Source organism: Falco naumanni, chromosome 17 (genome assembly GCF_017639655.2).
Source record: "Falco naumanni isolate bFalNau1 chromosome 17, bFalNau1.pat, whole genome shotgun sequence".
In the NCBI taxonomy this organism is placed as follows: Eukaryota; Metazoa; Chordata; class Aves; order Falconiformes; family Falconidae; genus Falco; species Falco naumanni.
Genome location: NC_054070.1, coordinates 6,978,969 through 6,999,540, shown reverse-complemented (window position 1 = coordinate 6,999,540; position 20,572 = coordinate 6,978,969). Strand labels below are relative to the sequence as shown.

Here is a 20,572-nt window from a genome sequence, read left to right as displayed (position 1 = left end):
GGCTCCAGAAATACCTGTCATCTTCACTGAGGAGGAAGGTCATAGCTGCTTCAAAAGCTGCTGGGCAGAACACAGGGTGTTAGTGGGATGGTGGGGGCCCTGCAGGGGCCAGGGGAGAGTGGGATGGAGGAAGCAGCTCTGGGGATGGGTCTGTGCCGGCCTGGGTTTCCACAGGGCTGCAAGGGGAGAGGGGAGCTGGGATGGTGCTGTTGCTCTGAGGCTCTTTCCAAGGCCAACACAGCATTTTAATCAGTCTGGAGCGAGCGCTTCTTGCAAACGGGACTGAGGAGCTGAATGGCTTTTTCCTGGGCTGCAATCGAAGCTGCCTCAGCCGGGTGCCAGCACTGCTGCGATCACTCCCACTGCTCTAAAATTAGCTGCAGAGCAGAGAGGCACCCACTGCCTCCTGCAGCGTGATGACCAGGGGCTCCCAGCACCCCTGAGGAGGGTCTGAGGCCACATCCTTGCCAGCCTCCCCCCTTCCCCACCACCAGCGTGGTCAGGCTCGGTCCGGGGTTTGCCTCCCTGGGACAGCAGATGCAACGCCGCTCTCCAGGTTGCGCTGCCAGGGAAGGAGCAAGAGGCCAGCCTGCCCTGGCGATGGATTTTGAGTAGCAGAGGAGGTGTGGGGGTACCCGGGGACAAGCCCAGCGCCTGGGCCCTGGTGTGCAGCAGGGTGAGAAATTTTGCAAGAGGAAGTGGCAGGGCTGCGCGCCGCGGGGCGAGCGCAGGAAGGGGAGGCGATGCTGCGCGGGCGCCCGTGGGACCAGACCGCGGGCGGTGAGCGAAGCTGGGTGCCAAGAGTGGGAGCAAACTCGCCGCTCGGCCCCTTCCATGCTGCCCCAGCGCTGCTGCGCAGGAAGGCGGGTGGAGGAGGAGAGGGAAGGGTTAGCCGGCACGGCTGCCTGTTAAAGAGAAATAGCTCCGCTGGCTCTGGAGGATGAGCAGAAGGAGCTGTTGCAGATAAGCGCCGGCGAGCTGAGGATGTGAGAGCGGGCTCGCTGCTGGTGCGGGAGCCGGAGCAGGGACCGCTGATGGTCGCCGGCCCCCCGAGCCCCCCGGCGAGCCCCGTGCACGCTCAGCCTCTCACCTTTGCTGGGCTTCGATGACCATGAGCAGCGGGTACTGCAGCTTGGATGAAGACCTCGAGGATTGCTTTTTCACAGCAAAAACCTCTTTCTTCCGGAGCACGCCGAACAAGGTCCCTGCCAAGGTAACAGCTTAAAAACTAGTGAGAAGGGCTGTGCTGGGTGGGAGGCGGCGGGGGGGTTGCTGGTGAAGGGAGATGTCAGTGTTCCTGCACGTTTGGCTGCAGGTGCTGCCAAAATGAGCTTGCAGCTGGAGTCAGGGCAGAGCCGCTGGCGGGGAGGAAGGCTCTGTCCGCCTCTTCCAGGGTCCCCACTCCATGCAGGGGGTTTGTGCGGCTGCAGATTTTTCTCAGCCATGTCTCAACCTTTAGCGTGCTGGCTTGGCCCCTTCCCAGGGGAACCACGGCGGAGGAGCCAACTCCAAGTGTGTTTTTTTCAGCTTTGGGGGGGGGCAGGCAGCAGCCCTGCTAGCTGTCATCCATGGGTCGGGCTGCTGGCCAGGGACCTGTGGTTTGGCCTTGCAAAATAGGCACCACTGGTGAAAATTGGACCTGGGAGATGGGAAAGTTACAGGACTAAATTAATCTGCAAATTTATTAACACAGTGATGAATCTGGTCCTTTTCTGGATGCTTGGGTGCATATGTACCTGCCTTAGAGGAGGAGGGAGTGCTTGCCTGGCCAGTGTTGCACCCCAGGATGAGATTTCTGTATCAGTAACATTGACAAAGCTGCTTCATCTTTTTAAAGTGTTTTATTTAAAAAAAAAAAAATCCAAAAAGCAACAAACATCCCTGCTATAAACTTTGGGGCCCCAACCAGAACTGAGCATAAAAGGAGAAGGCGCCGCTGCGGAAGCGGGGGTTTCGCTCAGGAACCAGAGCCCTGTGGCACCCAGAGATGAGATCTGGCCCGGGGAGCAGCTTTTTTACTTAGAAATTCCCCTGTAAACCATCAGCACCGAGGCGCTTCTGCTCAGGCTCTGCTGTATTTGCACGCCCCAGGCTGCTGAGCTGCAATCCTCAGCAGGTGCTTTGGGGTTCAGCTTGCTGCAGCGCGGGGTGCTGGGGGCTCTCCCGGCGACCTGGGCTGTTCCCCTTGGCAGGGGGAGTTACTCTGGGGGAGAGTTCAAATCAACTGGCGATATTATTTTAATTTCTTGGAAGAAATGCTCCCTTGGGTTTAACATGGGATATTCCCTTTTAGCCAGCAGCTCCCTCTTGCTATGATTAACCGACACGTACTGCTGGTTTTTAAATGTCGTTTGATGATTCAGTTGTGTAGGAGATGTGAAAGATCGCAGCGTTAGTGCAATAGGCGCTGTGCTCCATGCCGGTTTAATGCTGTTCTTTTTGAGCCAGGGCACTGCAGATCCTCAGCTACCTTCCGAAACCAGCCTGATCACGCTCGTGCTCGGGAGCTCTCCTGTGCAGAGAGGTCAGGGGCTGCTGCAGCCCCTTTTTGGCTGGCTCCTCACCTGGATGTGGCCAGCATGGGTGGCAGACATCCTGGCCGCTAGAGAAGATGGAGCCTTTTGGGGGTTTGGTGTCACGGGGAGGAAATGGTTCCTCTGTGTGAAGGAAAAAAAAAAAAAACCAAAACCAAACCCCACACATTTGCTCTTTAAGCAGATGATGTTGTGTAAAGGATCTGTGTGCGGAGGTGGGTCCTTCTTGGGTTTCTCCGGCTAGAGGTGGAAACCATCCTCAGGCCTCGAGGGGAGAACGTTTTGGGAGGTTTGTGGCATGCTGGTGGTGGTGCAGGTCCTGCAGGAGCATGGGGCATGGTGGGGAGGAGGAGGAGGAGGAGGCAGTGGTGTGGTGAGGCTGGGCTGGATGGCAGGTGGAGGGCAGCAAGGAGAGCATGTTCCTGGGGAGCAGGCAGCAAAGCAGAGGGACAGGGACAGGCACAGCCCCAGGGTGGACATCCCCCCCGGGTTATGCTTCACTCCCTGTCCCCACTTTTTTGCTTGGCATCTTCTCTTGAGCGATGTTATTGAGTGTGGAATATTTCCATCGCTGCAAGGGCAGCGTGTGCCAACAGCATTGCTTTTCACCACCAAGTACAGTACCTGCTCCTGGCCGTGGGCAGAAAACATCAGCTTGGTCCCGAAAGTGAGTTAGGCTGCCGGGTGCGCTGGGGAACAGCAACATTCCTCTGATCCTAGATGCCCAGGAATGATTCCGGAGCCCAGGATGCACAGTGTGGTCAGCGCTGCAGCAGCAGCAGGCACCAGCCCGTGAGCATGGGCAGGAATAAGCTAAATACGGGTAACTTGGGGATGAATGTCTTAAGAGACCTAGGAAACAATCTCTAGAGGAAACGTGCTGTAGGTGGGGTAGGTGGGACGTGGAGGCCTCCCACCATTTAAAACAATAGAGTGGGATTTGATTGCTGTGAATAGAGAAACAATTTTTCTGATTGATGTAACTGTATTAGTCTGAAGAGCCTCTTTCTAGGAATTCTGTAATTCCTTTTTATTTTCAGAACCATCAGTGCAATCACTCTTCATTAGAAAAGAACCCTTTTACATCTCAGATGTGACCTCATTCCAGGAGATCTATTACTTGGCATTTTTGTGACTCTTCAGCCGAGTGGCTTCAGTGGCTTCTGCCTGGAGCACGATGGCTTAAAACTCTGCCAGATTGCTCTTCTGAGTCCTGCATCAGTGGCTGCCGGGAGGGCTGGATCAGGGGAAAGGGGCACGTTTCTGTCCAAGGATAGAAAACATGAGAGGGACTGTAGGAATCGTGAGAAACAGGAATGTAGTTTCACCCAGGGTGGGATCCAGGGTGGCATTTAGGGATGGGGATGATGGGACCAGCTCCTGGCTTAGGAGGCCCTGAACAAGGTGAGCTGGGGTAACCCAGCAAGCAAAAGCCTTCCCTGCTGAAGAGGAGGGAGGCTGTGGAGGTGGTGGTGGTGGTGGTATGCACGGGCGGTGTTGCTATGCTACCAGGTGCTGGTGGATCTGGGGCTCCCAGCAGAGACCACCACGGGGGGGTTGCTGTGTGTGGGGGGGTGGCCGGCGGGGAGTTACGTGATCTTGGGCATGGGGAGATGCAGGACACACAGCGGTGTTTTGGCCGCACGGCTGTTTGCTCCCTCTCTTTGTGCCCTCCACGGTGGCAGTGTGCAGTGGTACCTGTGATGGGGTCTGTATCCCTGGAGGTGCTCGAAACCCAGCCGGGGGCTGGATGAGGTGGTCTCCAAGATCCCATCCAACCTTGGAGAAACCAAGTCCCAGAAGTGGCTGGCCATCAGGTGCAGCATCTGTGCCAGTTCGTGGGTTGCAGGTAACCGTCAGCGTTCACGTTGCCTGTGCTGGGTGGGCAAAGGGAGCATCGCTCTGCCTGGTGCGATGCAGAAGGAGCCAGAGCTGAGGGACCAGCGCAGGGTCCTGTCCTTGGCCTGTCGTCTCCGAAGTGTGGGAGAACAGAGTGATTCCAGAGGGGAGGCAGGTCTGCAGGGGGTCTGGCACAGCCTGGGGTGGCCCAGGGCACCTCTTCTGCCAGGGGGGAGGGGGCTTTTCCTGGCTCTTTAAGGCTGTGATTGGTCCCCCAATATCTGCTGCTGAGGATCAACAGATCCCTTTGATCCACCCAGCCTCCTTGATCGAGGCCGGGGTCTTACCAGGCTGGTCTGTGCACACAGAGTGGGGTGGCTGAGCACCCATGGGGTCCTGTCCAGCCCAGGCCCCCTGAGATGGAGCTCTCTGGGAGGACCTGCTCAGTTCTCGCTGCTGAGCAGGGATGTGGCAGGAAAAACGGTTTCTAAGTGAAATCTCCATGGCAATCAAAACACCGAGCCCCTCTTCACTTGCCTCTCACCTCTGAAATGCAGCAACAATCCTTCTCCCCTTCTCCAGCGATGCACTGCTCTCCTGTCTTTTGCGTTTTCCTCTGAACCCCAAAGTAAACCGCAGCATCTCACTTGAATTTCTCAAAGGGAGTGAAATATGTTGGGGTTTCTTTTTTTTTTTCTTTTTTTTTTTTTTTCTCCCCAGATCTGTTCCATGATTGTTCTCCCCGCCTGTCTGCGCTTGAGCAGGGGATCCTTTCCCCATGTAATGCTGTGAGCCATGGGGGCGCGCGGTGAAGGGGCAGTGATGGAGAGCTGTGCACCAGCAGAGATGACCCATCTCTCCGGTGACTGTGATGGGGCTGTGTGGTGCTGCCCCAGCCGCGCTGCCCCCAGCCACCACTGCTCCCTGCTGCAGCTGGATTTACAGTTCTGAGCTGCCGGTTCTCATCTTTCTGGCTCAAATTTGAAGTGTTCACATTTCCCTCCGGTCCTTTGTGCTGCAGTGTGGTGGTGGTCACAGGGCATGAGCTGGTGATGCTCCTCCAAACTCCGGCTCCCCGGTGAGCAGCACTTAGCTGCATTTCTCCAGGTTTTGTTTTCTGATGTTTTAAGGCAAATCTTTCCTTAATAAGCAGAATTGAGGATTGATGCCCTGAGGCGTAAAATCGCTTCGGAGCAGGTCTTTGAAATACTCTTGCAATCCAAACACAGGAGCCAAAGGGAGAGCTTGGGCTGTGGTTTTGGGGATGCCAGTTGTCACAGCGTTGCTGATGTAAATGGCGATGGACCTGTGCCCGTGCACACCAGGGAGGACTTGGCCGCTCCTGCTCTAGATAAGACAGTCATTGCCAAGAATGTGGTGATGTTGGGCCAAATCCATCTCCACCGTTCTGCTGTTCAAATTCATTAACTAAATATCTGGTGAGGAAAATTGGCTGGGAGAGAGGGGCCAGGGATAGTGTCTCTGAGGCTGGTTTGTGGCTGCAGGGAAGCAGCCCTTGCTCCAAGGAGTGTCCTGTGGAAGTGCACACTCAGCCTTTCTATCTACGGTGCCTTTCCATGCCTAGTTTTATGGTTAGCAGAGCCACGGTTTGTGAGCTGCCCATCTTCCTCCTCCTGAGCTGCGCATCCAAGCTGTAACCGTGCCCCGGCTCCTTGGTGCTGACTGGGGCTGCGGTGGGATGGGGAGCCGTGGGGAGGGGGCACCATCCCCTCTGCAGTGTCGGAAAGCTCCCGGGTCCCACCTAGAGCTCTTATTCCCAACACAGAGGCCCGACATGAGCTGCTGCCTTTGCTTGTTTTAAAAAGGTTTTTAAATTGAGGGTTGACTTCTGCAAGGTGAGAGGCTGTAGGAAGGATGCTCGCCAGCTGGACGTGGAGCACGTCCCTCCTGACAAACCAATGAAATAAAAACCCCTCCAAGAATAGAAAAAATCTGCCACAGAGGCTTTGTTGTTGCCTTTCTTGGCTTAGAATCACTCTTTTGAGAGCATGTCACCGTAGTCATGATGGCCCATGGGTTTTTTACCTCCCCCATAATAGCCTGTTACAAGCTCATGGCTCATTAGATGAGTAGTAGATTGCAAAGGGGAGGCCGGTGTGGCTAACTCGCTGGGGGCGATGGGCATTGTGCATCGCAGCCGCCCACCGCTTCCCAGGCACTGCTCTGGGCAGCCTTTATCCCGCCGAGCATTAGCCCAAGTGCCAGATGAGGCTCGAGTCATTTATTACAATCGCTGTTTCCTACCACTGAGAAATAATGTAGGTTACGGAAGGGGAGCCTGTGTGCAGTGGGCTGTGATGGGCAGGGAGAGGACGCGGCGGGGTTCATCCCTCTGTGCTGCTGCGGGTACCCCAGGCCACCGGGCTGATCCTGCGCAGCCCGTGGGTGGCTGTCTCGCTGTGGGCCACGGCTGTCTGCAAGTTACTTTATGGCGGTTTCATAGGGGATGGTAAACACGCTGCCCGCTGAGTTTAAATGATGCCAGCGGGCGGAGTGGTAGTTAACCTCTGGCATCCGTGACCGTGCAGCGTTCTGCATCAGGTTTCTAACGGGGCAGGAGTAGGAGCACCCTGGAGCTCCAGGCTGGCCATCGCTTTCCTGCCAGTTGCACGTGAGGGTGGCACGATGGAGGCGACGGGAACGTGCTGGTTTTGCAGGCTGGCAGGCAGATGTCGTGCCATGCAGCCAGGCCATCCCCAGGGGGTGGCTCTTCCCTGGGTTCCAGCCAGGAGAGCCACCGGTCCAGCAGCGGTTGCCAGAGTTTAGGTGCAGGCAGAGCTGCCGAGCTCTTGTTTTGTTAACAGCTTGTTTCATCCTGTCCTGGTACAACAGGAAATGTGGCAACGGTTTATGGTTAATAGCTTCTGTTTTTCTTCCTTCAGGCAGAATTGCATATTCTGCACCAGAAACTTTGCAAAACCGGAGGTCCGGGTACATTTCTGAAGAGCAAGAAGTAGCTGATCTAATCATGTGTGATGGAAGGAGCAGCGCTTCTTTTCCCAGGGTCCCCCAGCTGTGGTGCTGGTGCTGCTGGGCTGGTGCAGGTCCTGCTTGCAGGCAGGTTCTGGTTTATAAAACAGAAAAGCAGAGTCTTGAGCCATGGAGCATGCAGGGGGTTGGGGATGGATGCTGTGGTCACTCCGGGGAGCTCAGAGCCGTGCCAGAGCATCACTGCCATGGACGGCAAGGAGAGGTGAAGGGGGGACCCTCGGAGCCACCTTTATGGTCTCACAGGGCTCCCCGGACCCTAAATAGCTGCCAGAGTCAGGATAGCACCGCGCTGGGTCCCACGGGACAGCCAGCTGGGTGTGTTAGCTCTGCTCCAGCAGCCTCGCCGCTTGGCCACGGACTGAGCGGGTCCCTCGGGTTTTACCCGGGCACTGCCCTGTGCACGGTGCCTGTCAGCCCCACGGCGGGGTCGCTGCACAGAGAGATGACTAAAACTTTCTTTTCCTGGAGTCTGAGCGTGTAGGGGGAAGGTGAGCTGGGACAGGCTGGTGCAGTAGGATTGCTCCCGTGCCATCCCTGGGGGGGGAAAAGAATTGTTTTTCGCAGCGCTGGCAGTGTTTTGTGGCGGTGTTTTGTGGCAGTGCTGGTCCAGCTGACTCTCACAGTGCTTTGCAGTTTTCCTTTTAAAATCAAAGCGGCTGCAAGAACTGGCCTAGCTACATTTCAAGCCCACTTAGACATGAGCACTGTGGAAGTGGTAACTTCTGGTTTGGTTTTTGCACCACAGTTGACGTACAAGGGATAAAGTACCTGGGAGTGATGGGCTGGTTTCTGCCATACACACAACCTTCTGTTTCAGAGATGCATCTTTAAATCCGTGGCTGAGTCTCAGCTGCTGGTGGAGCCGGGAGCCCTGTGCAGGGTCGCTGGGTTTGTTTTCCAGAGCAGTTTGGTTGCTCTCTGCATGCTTTAAATTGTGCTGCAGTGGAAACAGTTAAACCATCTGTCACTGACACTGGGAGATTAATGAAAGCAAATTAATTCCACACTGGGTGGAAGATGACTTAATAAATGACCCTAAGAGAACATAATACAGCCGCTAAAACCCGTAGTTGTCAAATTGCCCTAATGCAGGGTTTCTTTTATCAATTATAATGGCGCATGGAAGGGGAGAGAACAACCTGTTACCTGGAGCTGTGGCTGCACCATCGTGTGAACTGTCAGAGGTGTGATGGCCAAGGGTTGGAACCCTGTGTCCTTGGGGCAATCCCGACACCAGGGTGTTGACTCTCCCAGCAGCAGACGAAGGCTCGTCGTGCCGGGGGTGCTGTGCTGCTCTCAGGGCTTGGCCGGGCTGGCTGAGCAGCGGGTGCTGGTACGCTCCTGTGTGCAGTACGATCCTGGTGTCTGTGAATGCTTTGGTTTATGTTTGGGTTAATCAAAACAAATAGATGTGGCAAATAGAGAAATTAGGGGCAGTGTTTCTTTCCCAGTGTTTTCCCAGACTAGGCTCTGAGCATCACAAAGCTGCGGGATGGGCAGAAGGCGGCAGAGATTTGGCAAAACTTTGGTGCAGGTGGGAAATTAGCTGCCTCCTGCCTCCCCCAGCGCTGCCATGCAGGAGCAGCAGGCGAGAGGGGCACAACTGCCCTCCTGCCACAGCAGCATATCCCAGGTGTCGGCTGATTCCTGCTCCTGGGAGCAAAATTCAACCTCCTGGAGCAGCAGCAGGGCAGCTATGGATGCCTCAGCAGGGTCACACTGCTGTGGGGGTGCTGGGAAGGCACAGGGCTCTGCAGCACGGTCTGCCCTGTGCCTGGCTGGAGGCGTACGAGTGTTTTGCAAGGATTGGGGTGTGCTGGGGGTGTTGGGGGGCTGAGCAAGCTGAGAGACCAGCCGGTACATCTGTCTGCCAAGATGCACACGGGGGAAGGCAGGATGCCAGATGCCAGGGGCTGGGCAGCGGTTTGTTGCTGGAGTTGCGTGGGGACGCAGTGTGAGACCTGTGATGTTCTGCCACCAGCACCGTGCTCCCGAGCTGGGCTGCCCGCTCCTCCTGCTGCGAGTGATTTAGGTTCCCTGGAGCATGAAGCAATTAGTGCCTGCCTTGTGCCTGCTGTGACGCCCAGGGGACCATCAGCATCCCAGGCTCCTGCGGTCCTGGGTGCACCGTGCGTCCTCCATGGAAACCGGGTGGCATCAGCGCACGAGCTGCTCCGAAAGCTCTTAATAGCTGGCACACGCTGTTTTCCTCGGCTGGAACCGTCACAAGAGGGGAGGGATGTGCCCCACTGGGGAGAAGCAAATTGCAGTGACAGGGATGGACTGAGCCGCTCTGTTTGCTTTTGCCATGCGTGTCTGGATGGATGCTGATCTGCACCGGGTTGTGTTTGTGCCGCGGGTGAAGTGCAGCGTACGTGCACGGCATGCCTTACCCCTGCAGCTGTGAGGTGCAGCTACGAGTCTCTTTGCATGCAGGAGGGGATGGTGCCGAGGGGTCTCCTGCTACGACTGGGGTGGGGGCCATCCCTGGTGGGTGGCAGCATGGCTGTGCCTGTCCCCAGCGCTGTGAAACACGTGACATGACGAAGTGGAGTTTCTGAGTGCACATCTTCCGTTAACTTAAAAGGGAAGTTTCGGGTCATTTTTTCATCCCTACCCCCCCCCCTCTTTTCTTTTCTTACTTTTGAAAATCTCTACCCTTGGCATTATTTTTAAAGACTCCTGCACCAGCTCAGCACCTGTGTGCAGCCATGTAAGACCTATTGCAGTCAAGAGATTGCAGCAAAGCATGCACCTAAAGACTGACGGATTGTGCAGTGGAAGTTGGCGTTGTGATAAGTGGATGTTTATATGCAATTCTTAAATACCTCAGAAAAGCTTCGCTTTTATTTTCTTAAGGCACTGAACAAGGAGGAGACTGTAATACAAAGTCAACGTTCCTCTGCTGGGTTACTGCTCCAGAGTGGTGTTTCAAGAGATCTCGTACTGTTTGCCAGTCTCAAGCAGAAATTGTGAACTCTCACTTGGGAATTGCTTGATGATAAATTTGGGGCTCTCGACTCCCAGGACTGTAGGTCTTGCCAGATTGCAACCAGGATTTCAGCCTGTCCTGTGCTTGATTCTGCACCTAAAAGAAATATCACAGCTAGCCTTGGGCAATGCTGGCTTATTTACAGCTTGCTGCATCCTTGTCGTGTGTGCTGTGGGACTGCCTGGGAAGAAGCAGGCTTTGCTCTGAAATCTTGCTCTTTTTTTTTGCTTTTTGCTTTTCTTTTTTTCCTTCTTAGAGGTTACAATTTTCATTCTGAGCCTTACTGGCCTTGATAGCGCATCCCTTCACGCTTTCTGCTCTCCGCTAATGCTAACTTCTGAGCGAGCCCATATAAAATATGGGAGCGCTGCTCGCTGTTTCAGGCAGCGCTGGCAAAATGTATTCCCAGCCTGTCTCTGGGGAAGGTGGTGAGTTATGGAAAGGCAGCAGAGCGCGGCGCTGGGAAATCCAGCCCAGTGAGCATAGCCCAAGATGCACGCAGGCTTGTTTGCAGCAGGTCCAGGTCTGGGATGCTGAAGGCTATGCTTTCGAGGAGACCTGCTCTCCCGGCTGGGTGGAAAGCCCCTCCACTGAAGGGCTTTGGGTAGCCCAGGCTAATACAGTGGTGTCAGACCTTGAACCACTTAGGGAGTTTCCAGTGGTCTTGTGGCAATAAAGTCATCGAAGTTCCTTGGATGCCACTGTTGGACCCGTGTCCTGCTGCTGGCGAGGCAGCGGCTGGTGAAGAGCTCCAGCAAAGAAGTGAAGAGCAGGTATGGCTGCAGGCTGCAATTCTTGCTGCTGGTTTGCATCTGGCAGCGGGGTTTGCCGTGACTGGCATCCCTAGTGGGAGCCGTGCTCTGGGCAGGAGTTCAGCTGCGGTACCTCGCCGGGAACGCTGCTCAGCCCCGTGGCCCCGCAGGCTGGGAGCTGCTGTGCGGTCGCTGCGGTCCTGTCCTTGCAGCAGGTTGTTTCCCATGAGGAGACCCAAATGTGGCTGCTGGGCTTTATCGTGCAGCTGGGAGCTCCTGGATTAGTTTAGCTCCCTGTATTTTAATTTTTTTTTAGAATAGATTTTCTTAGCCTGTGATTTGCAGTTTACTTCAGGGTCACACAAGTCCTTGCTTCCATCTCTGGATTATAGGAGCCATTAACTCTGCAACAGACTGTTCTAGATGGATGCTGCAGGTGAGCAGGTGCTTTGTCCCAAATACCTGCTTCGGGCTTGTTGCCGTAGTCCCCAGGGATGGGATGCAGGGGGGTGTCCCCAGAAGCGCTTGCTGCATCCTGGGGGCATGGCTGTGGCTTGGTATCTTTAATTTTGTGCTCTGGGTTTCCCTCCCCTCCTTGCTCCTCCTGCATGATGCAGGCAAAGCACCAGCACTCAGGGACAGCCCCAGGAGCCTCGAGGGGCTCTGCACCTGCTGGGGCTGCACTTGGAACTCTTAGGGTGGGAACACACAAAATCCCTGCCCATATGTACTGGCACGTCCTTTCCTGCTTTCTAGCAGGTTTTCGGAGAAGAGCTCGCTGGTTCGTGTGTTCCTGCAGCGCCTGGGCTCTGCTGTCACGCCGGCCACGGTGGAGGATCGCATCCTGACATTTTGTTTGCAGGGTGTCCGTGGGCCTTGGCAGCCTGTGCGGCGGCACTTGGGCAGATGGGAGGTGGGAGCGTGGCTCAGGCTCTGGCTCCAGGCTGCTGCAAACCTTCCCCGCAGAAAACCATCTGCGACTGCACGGTGCCGGTGCCGGCCGGCTCCCCCAGCACTGCTCCTGCTCTTTCCATCTCACATGTCCCTGGAGGAAGATGGCTGGCGTCCCACAAACCTTGCTATGAGCCATGTCACCTGCTTTTGATGCCATTCGATGGTGGCCAGAGAGCTCTCCTTGGGGCCGTGTGGGAGCAGTGGGGCGCAGGGGTGGGCAGGGCGCAGCGGTGCTTTGCACGTTTTGCTCCAGCATAGCCCCAAGATGCGTGCCCTGGCTCTTCTGCAGAAAGCACTGTCCTTTTCCTGTTTTAGACAGCCAGTAATGGGCACTATGGTCCTGCTCCCCTCTTGTGCAGGTCTTGCAGCTGCTCCGACCCCATGGCAGCATCCTCCTGGGCTGGCCTCTGCCCCCTGTCCCAGCTCGGCTCAGCCCGTGCTGCCGGCAGCGCTGGGCTCTGCTCCGGCACGTTACACAAGCCCAGCCGTTGCCTTGCTGCTCAAACACTCCAAACCCTGGGCTGCATTTGGGAAGCTCCCACAAGCTGCCTCTCTGCTATAGGATCATGTTTTCCTGTTATTCATTAGTGACATTTCCACATCTGACCTGCATGTAAAACCCACCCACGTGCCCAATCTGTCGCTTGGCCACCCATGAGGAAATTCCCACAGACCTGGGTGAGCAGCAGCCGCCGTCATCCTCCCGGCAAGCCCACGCGCGGGCCGACGCTGAGTGGTTTCTGACACAGGCTGGGATGCCTGGACTGGGTTTGCAGTGACTGACTTATTAATCACACAGCCAGCTTGCTGCTTGTGCGATTTTACTGCTTCGAGCTATAACTTCCAAAGCTTTGGACAAGAGCAGTGAGGAGCGGTCCAGCAGGGATTTAACTTCAGGTGTTGCTTGGGTGAGCCTGCTGGAAGCTGGTTGAGAAGCACCCCAGGTTTTTAAGGGGGTGCCTGGCTTGGGTAGGCAGAGCCATGGATACTAGGAATAGGATGTGATTTTTATTCCCCCCCACAATGACATTGTAAGAAGCAGAGCAATGCTCAGCAGGTGCAGGTGGCTTTTTTTCCCCCTGTTGGTTTTTTTTTTTTTTAAACAGGTTTTGGAGGCTGGATTCTTTGCCCTGGTTTGTATTGGAACATCTTTATTGTTCTGTGCCCCTGCATCCCACTAACTGGTGGGGTTTGGGTTACCCTCCACTGGCTGTTACTGGTGTACAGAGGTGGTTTGGGGCAGGGATGTGGCATCGTGCACATTCAGCCTCTTGGCCGTACGGACCATCTCCACCTGCACCATCGCTGCCAGCGTGAGCTCAGGATCTGCACAGGCTCTTTGTTCCTGTGTTTCCTAAGAAAAAGGAGAGCAGAGCAGGTGCAGCGTTACCCAACACATCCAACAGCTGAAGCCTGTCTCTTCTGATTTCAGAATGTAACACAAACAGTAGAAGAAGAAAAACGCGAGCCTCCGACCCGTCAGGAGATCAAACAGAAAATCGAAAAATACAATGCAAAAGTTACAAACTGCCTGTTGATGAAGCTGGTACGTATTGGGCCCTATTTACCTAATACGCAGGAAGCGATGCTGGTTTCTCTGGCTGTGAACTGAGCTGGGCTGGAGGAAGGTTCCTCCAAGCAAGAGGGCTTGGGGCTGTCGGGATTTTCTTGTTTTCCTTACCCGATCTGCTTTTTCTCCTGCTCTCTCCTCCTTGGGTTTCATTAGTGTTAGTCACCCACACTAGAGGTAACCCTTCCCTGCCTCCATCCCTTCTCGCCTGGGAGATCCTTGGCACGGTGATCTGTGGCACGGTGATCTGTTATCAGCCTGTGCTGCGAATGCGTTGCCACGAGCCGGTGAGCCCCCGTCGGGGATGTGCCGCGGTGACGCTGGGGCTGCGGCGCTGCAGTTCAGCACCTGTCGCAAGGCGGATTTAGAAACACCAAGTGGATTTAGTAACGCGAAGTGGATTTAGAAACACAGAGCGTTTCTAGGAGGAGATGCTTTTCTCCTCTCCACTGCCAGGTGGGCTTAAGCAGAGGTCTAAGACCAACAGTGGATGCCTTATATTTTGAAGCTTTGATTGCAAACTCGCTTATCACCACCTGTAAGTAAAGCCTTGGTGTGTGGTGAGAAGACAAGGAAATAACCTCTTTGACCAGCTGGAGTATCGCAAAGGTACAAACTTCAGAGGATCTTACAGAGTACGGGGAAAAGCTTCTCATAAAGTGAAATAATTAAATTGTAGAACTTCCAGTAACAGCAGCTACGTAACTGCCTTGCTAACATCAGAAAATAAACCTGACATTTATTTTAAAAAGTAGATGTTACGCTTTCCTTTGTGAAGGCTGCACGGTAACTTCTGCTGGAATGTCTCACCCACTGAGTTTTATCACCCCTTGACTTACAGGAGTCATTTGGGACCCAGATGTTTACTCCTGAGTTCTTTGGCTTGAGGTTTAGCAGAAACACAGTCCTGGGACTCGACTGGGCTCAGGTGCTCGTGGTGGCCCTTCGTGGGACCACGGGAGTGCTGCCGGCACCGGTCCCTCGGCATGGGCAGTCCGTACAGAGCCAGGCTTTTCCCTTGGTTTCTGCATTTTTGCAGAGCGGAGGGTAGGGTGAGGGACCTGTTGTGAGACAGGCTGATCTTGAATGATGATTTACTACACGGAGATATGAGAATGTCGTAAGTGGGGAATAAATCATGAGGAATAGAATTGGGAGATCCTGCTGAATGGGGGTGGAGACCTTCCCAGAGGTTTCAAATCCTCGCTTAAGTGCAACTACAAATTACATGTAATGGTTTCCATGACTGAGTTGTAGCAGTGTTGGTTTTAAATAAGACAAGATCGCGCAGACACAAGGAAGGTCTGAGTCACTACCAAGTGGGAGGAACAGGAGAAAATCAACAGAGACTAACCCAAAATTACTGTTTGCTTTTTACATGAATAAGAAACTCTCAAGCTCCTAGCAGTACTGAGGGGTGGAAAGTCCTGCAGTCACCCCACAGGCTGCAGCACTGTAGACCAGAAAGCCCCTTGTAGCAGGGGGAAGGAGTGGGAAGACTCCCTGGAGCCTGACCCCCTCTCTTTTGCTTTAGAACGACGATGGGACGTACACAGGTTTCATTAAAGTGCATTTGAAACTGCGCCGCCCCGTGACGGTCCCAGCAGGGATCCGGCCCCAGTCCATCTACGATGCCCTCAAGGAGGTGAACCTGGCTGATATGACAGACAAGAGAACCTCCTTCTACCTGCCGCTGGATGCCATCAAGCAGCTCCACATCAGCAGCACAACCACCGTGAGCGAGGTGATCCAGGGGCTCCTGAAGAAATTTATGGTGGTGGATAATCCTCAGAAGTTCGCACTTTTCAAGGAGATGCGGAAAGATGGGCAAGGTGAGTTTGCGCCCTCGGACCCACCAGCTTTCCTGTGGCCCATTGGTTTGGCTTACTATGTTGTGTTGCAGAAACACAGCCAAAGCATTCTCCTGGACTCCGCAGTGTGTCAGGCAGGTGAATAAATGGCCGGACCTCCACTGGAGGTGATGCTGCTCAAGTTCATGGGGAATTGCTACTATTCAGAAGGGGTCTGAAGCCACCTAACAAAGATCGTTACAGACCTGTCTTAGAGACTGTGCTACTTTCACTGTGATCCTGAGCAGCATGAACCGCTTTTACCTGCTCCAGTTGACCTCCTGAGCCTTCCTCTGCCCTGGCAGCTGCGATCTCACCGTGGCTGTCTGCTCTCCCCTTGCAGTGCTCTTCCAGAAGCTCCCCCTCACCGAGTACCCCCTGTACCTCCGGCTGCTGGCGGGCCCCGACACAGATGCGCTCAGCTTCGTGCTGAAGGAAAATGAGACGGGGGAAGTTGAGGTACGTCAGTGACTCTTGCCCTCAGTTTTTGCTGGAGCGCTCGCAGCGTTGCAGAGCACGCAGCAGTGTTGCAGAGCCGGGAGGCGTGCAGCAGAGGCAGCGTGGGTGCAGCCATGCCATGCCAGCAAGGCTGCATCCCTCTGTGGGGCTGGCTTTGCCTCCTAAAATACTGAGTGAGGTACTGGCTTTTCTCCAGACTTGAATTATCAGCTGAATGGACGGTTTGTACTTTACTTTAAAAAAAAATAATTTTTTTTTGGTCGTTTATTGCTCATGGTTTTAAAAAATTTCAACTTGAGCTGTGAAAATAGCAAAGCCAGTTTTGATGGCCAACCTATAATCTGTTTATAGAACCAAGCTACACCACCCCAGAGTTAATCCTCTATAATTAGCTTGGCTAAACACTGTTATAAGTAATCCACTAATTTAAGTAGAAGCCGGGGACACTCAGGTAATAAACCCGCAGTTTGTGTTCAGTTGCGATGGTGCTCGCCATCACAATGAAAGCAAATGTTGGGAGCTGCTGCAGCCCACAGGATTCCGCCTCCCACCAGGAGCGGGACTGCGGCGGGTAAGGATGCTGCAGGAATGCCGGCTTGCCGCGGCAGTGCTGAGCAGACATAAAGCAGTAGTTATTTGTGAAGCGCTCACAGCCATCAGCCGGTGGCCTGCCTGTTCCTCGCCGCCAGCCCGACGCTGGTGCGGGTGACAGCCGGAGCAGCCTGTCTGCTGGCGTCCTGTGCCAAGAGCTTTACTGAAGCTCAAACAGTTTTGATCACTTCGCAATAAAATACGGAGCACAGGCTCCTGCTGGGACCTCGCTCCCCTTTCGTAACAAGCAGTGCAGGCAAATGCTACATCAATCAGTCCCATATACATTTTGGTTCCTTCGGGACCTGTGCCATCTCTTGTGGTGGGAGCTTTAATTCACCTGAGTAAAGATGATTTCGATTAAATCTGCTGTCTCAGAGGCTCAGGACTCAGTCCCTGAGTCTCAGCATAAAGACGGTCCTTTATGCTGTAGCCCGCTATTCCCCTCTCTCTCGCAATGTGATGCTGTGAGATTAGGCTCCCTGGGGATCAGATACATGTTTAAATGTCTTTTTTTGTTGTTGTTGTTGTTCCTTTTCAGAGATTCAGGAGATAAAACCCCACAAAAGCAGTAAGGTGAATGGTGTGTGCTTACTTTCCCTCTGTTTCTACTGTCTTTGCAGTGGGATGCGTTCTCCATCCCGGAGCTCCAGAACTTCTTGATGATACTGGACAAAGAAGAAAAGGACAAAATCCAGCAAGTGCAAAGGAAGTATGAGAAGTTTAAACAGAGACTGCAACAGACCTTGAAAGAAGCCAGAGGCAAGCCTGGATAACCCTTGGGGGGGCACTGGGCATCAGACTAAGCTAGTTATTTTTAAAATAGAAAGACACTTCTCAGGACACCTTATAGTAGTCGCTCTCCCTCTTCATCCTCCATTAAGGACTGGCTCACAGCATCCATAAAATGAGCATACTGCATTTTCTTCTTCTGAAACCTCTTATCCCAGGACCAGAGCCAGTCTAAGAACGGGAAGCCTGTTTTAAAACTGTGCCGGTCAACAAACCAAACACAGCTGGCTGCTGCTTCGCTTTTCAGCTGGACCATCTGATGGAAAAGCTTTGAGGAAAATGCTCCGTGTTAAACCCAAGAGGAATGTCTACTGGCTTGTGTTTTGAGCAGGGTAACACTTGCTGTTCACACTCCTCCCAGCAACTTGCTTGTTCTTGTTCGGAGGTGCTGCGGCTCCCTGTGCGCGCCCACGTGGCCCAGTTCTTGTTTCGTAAGTAGAGCGCAGGAAGCAGCAGCGATGGTGGAGGAGGTTGTTGCACCAAACCACGTGGGTGTTGCAGCTGTAAGCAATGCCGGACGGACTTGTCAGGGCTAACGTAGCCAGGGAGATGTAAAGTTATGACAGCAAGGCAGCTGCAACACCCAAACAGTCTGTTAGTAAGTATTATTGAAACTTGGTAATAGTAGTTCCAGGAAGAGGCATCCATTTTGGTTCTATTTAACTTCCAGTTTTGAAAGCAGATGTGAATTCAAGCAAATACCCCTGATGCTTAGCTAAGTTAGCCAGTGTTTTACCAGTTTTCTATTCTGTGGTAATTGGGAGCTATGTTTTAAGAAATTGTTGGAAGAGTGATGGTTGGGGCATAGGCTGACGGTTCGATATTGAATGTTTAGCAATACATGTCCAACAGACTAACCCAGGAAAACTAAAAACTCCTTTCACAAAGCAAACTGATTTTGAACTATGACCAGGGCTGGCACCGAGGGAGAGGAGCCTCAGCAGGGCCAGGGTGCGGAGGCAGCACCAAGAGCACAGGCTGCCTGCACGGGAGAGCCTTGGTACCAGGAAGAGTAAGGGAACTATGAGCCTCAGATGCTTTCTGCCCACCACTCTCATACCACGCTTCCTCCTGGTAACCCTCCTTGCACCACTCCTGTCCATGACACACCGTCCTCTTCCTCCCTGCCCACCCTGTATGTGTCGTGTTCTCCTCCCCTCCCTCCCCGCTCACAACCGGTGCTCTGCCTGCACGTCCAGGAAGGTGACCAGATCTCGCTCTCTACGTGGAGCTAGGAGAGGACAGGCTCTCTCCCCTCTCTCAGGGCTCCCCACCATCTCCGACGCACGCACTGTGCAGCCTTCATAAAAATCCTTGAGCTGGAGCGTCAGCTACTGCCGTGACTCTGAGCAGAGCCCCTGATCTTGCTGCCGCCACGCAGGGATCGTGGGAGGGCTCGGAGGGCTCGGGGGGTGCCAGTCTGAGAGAGGAGGGTCCCCGCGTTTACTCGCAGCGCTCTGCACCGAGCACGCTGCACGCAGCCGGGTTCCGTCTTCCCTCTGCCTGCGCAGGGCACCGCCACAAAGGTGAAAAGGGAACGGTGACACTAGGTGACACTAGCTGGGGTCGGCTGGAGCATGTGAGAGGGTTTCGTGTTGACTTGATGAACCCGAGTCCCTTCGAGCTCGTTGCAGGGTGCTGTGACCCCCCCTGCGTGAAGTGGGGAGGGAGGCAGCAGGTTGTCGGGTAACACAAGAGACGATGCGGAAGAGTCTAAAATTTACCTCAGTGCCTTTTTTTTCCCCTTAAGCATGAAAACTTTGCATTTGGGCTAAGGAAGAGTTTGAAAGGGGCTTTTGTCAAGAGGCCTTGCCAGTCCTGTCCCCCAGTTCCCTGAAGTACTGTGATGAGGCTGCTGTTGTCTGTAGAGGGATGAGGAACTCTTTTGTTTCTTTCTTGAAGGCGATTGGGATTTTTTTCCCCCCTCCCCCAACTTATTCTTGAGTATGTGTGTTCATAAACTGCAAGAGAGTAACTGCATCACTTACAGCCCCTCGGTTTGTATAAATGCCACTTTCTGCAAGCTTAGTTCAGCTCCTGTTTTAGTCAGCAGTGTAGAAGGGTTTGCTAACAGGGCTACGGCCTCGGGCACGCGGTGCAGGACAGGCCTCCCAGCTGTACTGTACTCTACACCCAGATGACCTTTAACAACGTGGCAGCAGCCCAGAGCGGCGGGTTTCACGCTCTGGGGCTGTTTGTCCATTTACGAGAACACATACTACTTCACTGTGCACCTGTGAAGTAATTTAAGCAACATTTATCTAGTGCTTTGAGTCTTGAAAGCACTGTAGAAATACTTCTCTTCAGCCAAGAGGAAGAACGCTGTAAAAACTGCCATTGGTTCTGAGAAGTATGATCCAGACGCTTGTTTTTAAATCCCTTCTCTTTCTGGCTAAAAGTTGTAAAGATTCCTTTTTCGTTGTCGTCGTCGTTGTTTTCTACTGGAGTTTTGGTGACCGTCTCCCTCTCCCCTCCTGGAACCCAGCATGTCTTTGACATTTTGTAGAAGGCATGGCTTCTTATGCAATTACCGTGAATGCTGCTGAAAACCTCCTGCGGAGAGGAGGGCTGTTTCTTTTGGTTTTTCAAAATACGGGGCATTTTAAGAATCAGTAGATTTTGAAACTCGAATTCTCAGTGGTTGAGCTGTGTCTAGGATAGAAGCACTGGCCCCTTCCTTAAGCGCAAAATACTGTTGGCAGTGCAGTGCCTTTGGTTAGTATATTGTCTTGCCTAGTTTGTGTGAGTTGATTTTTCATGTCTATTGTAAAACATGTAAAATAATGTGTATAGAATAGAATAGTAAAGCTTCTATGGCAAAGTGAAATGCATTTTTGCAATGCTGTAATTTATTTTTACTACTCCCTAGTAATTCTATGGCATTTTTAAAAAATGTCTCACTTCCAGCTTTTTTGAAGGTTCTGAAACTACTTGTTCACACGCAGACAGTGTAAAAGACAACGATAATAAAACTGTCAATAATTAAAGAAATATCTTTAACTTCTTTTTCTGGCGCCCTCCTATGGAACTTTCATGTATTAAGTCTAAAGGGAAAAACATAGGAATCCTTCCTAGAGGTGAATTTAAATTTCTTATCCCTACTGTAAAGTGTTTAAGCTTCAGCTAAAGAGGTACAGAACATCCACCCCTGTGAAACCTGTCCAAAGTGTTCTGTTAATCTTCTCTTAATGTTTTAGCTGGATTTGACAGAACTGCTACCCACGTGT

General features: G+C 53.3%; 1 protein-coding gene across 3 annotated transcripts in view; it reads left to right on the top strand.

Moving 5' to 3' along the window:
- The window catches only part of RASSF5 (Ras association domain family member 5), a 28,980-nt gene extending 8,648 nt beyond the window's left edge, over positions 1–20,332 (top strand). For 2 of the 3 annotated variants that reach the window (XM_040616531.1, XM_040616529.1), the window contains exons 3-6: positions 13,516–13,629; positions 15,188–15,485; positions 15,847–15,962; positions 17,177–20,332. In XM_040616531.1, coding sequence (XP_040472465.1) covers positions 13,516–13,629; positions 15,188–15,485; positions 15,847–15,962; positions 17,177–17,329 — 681 coding nt within the window. In that variant the 3' untranslated portion in view covers positions 17,330–20,332. Of the gene's footprint in view, positions 1–773; positions 1,214–13,515; positions 13,630–15,187; positions 15,486–15,846; positions 15,963–17,176 lie in introns of those variants that run through there. The other variant, XM_040616530.1, reaches the window with a different exon arrangement.
- Positions 20,333–20,572: the final 240 nt, after the last annotated feature.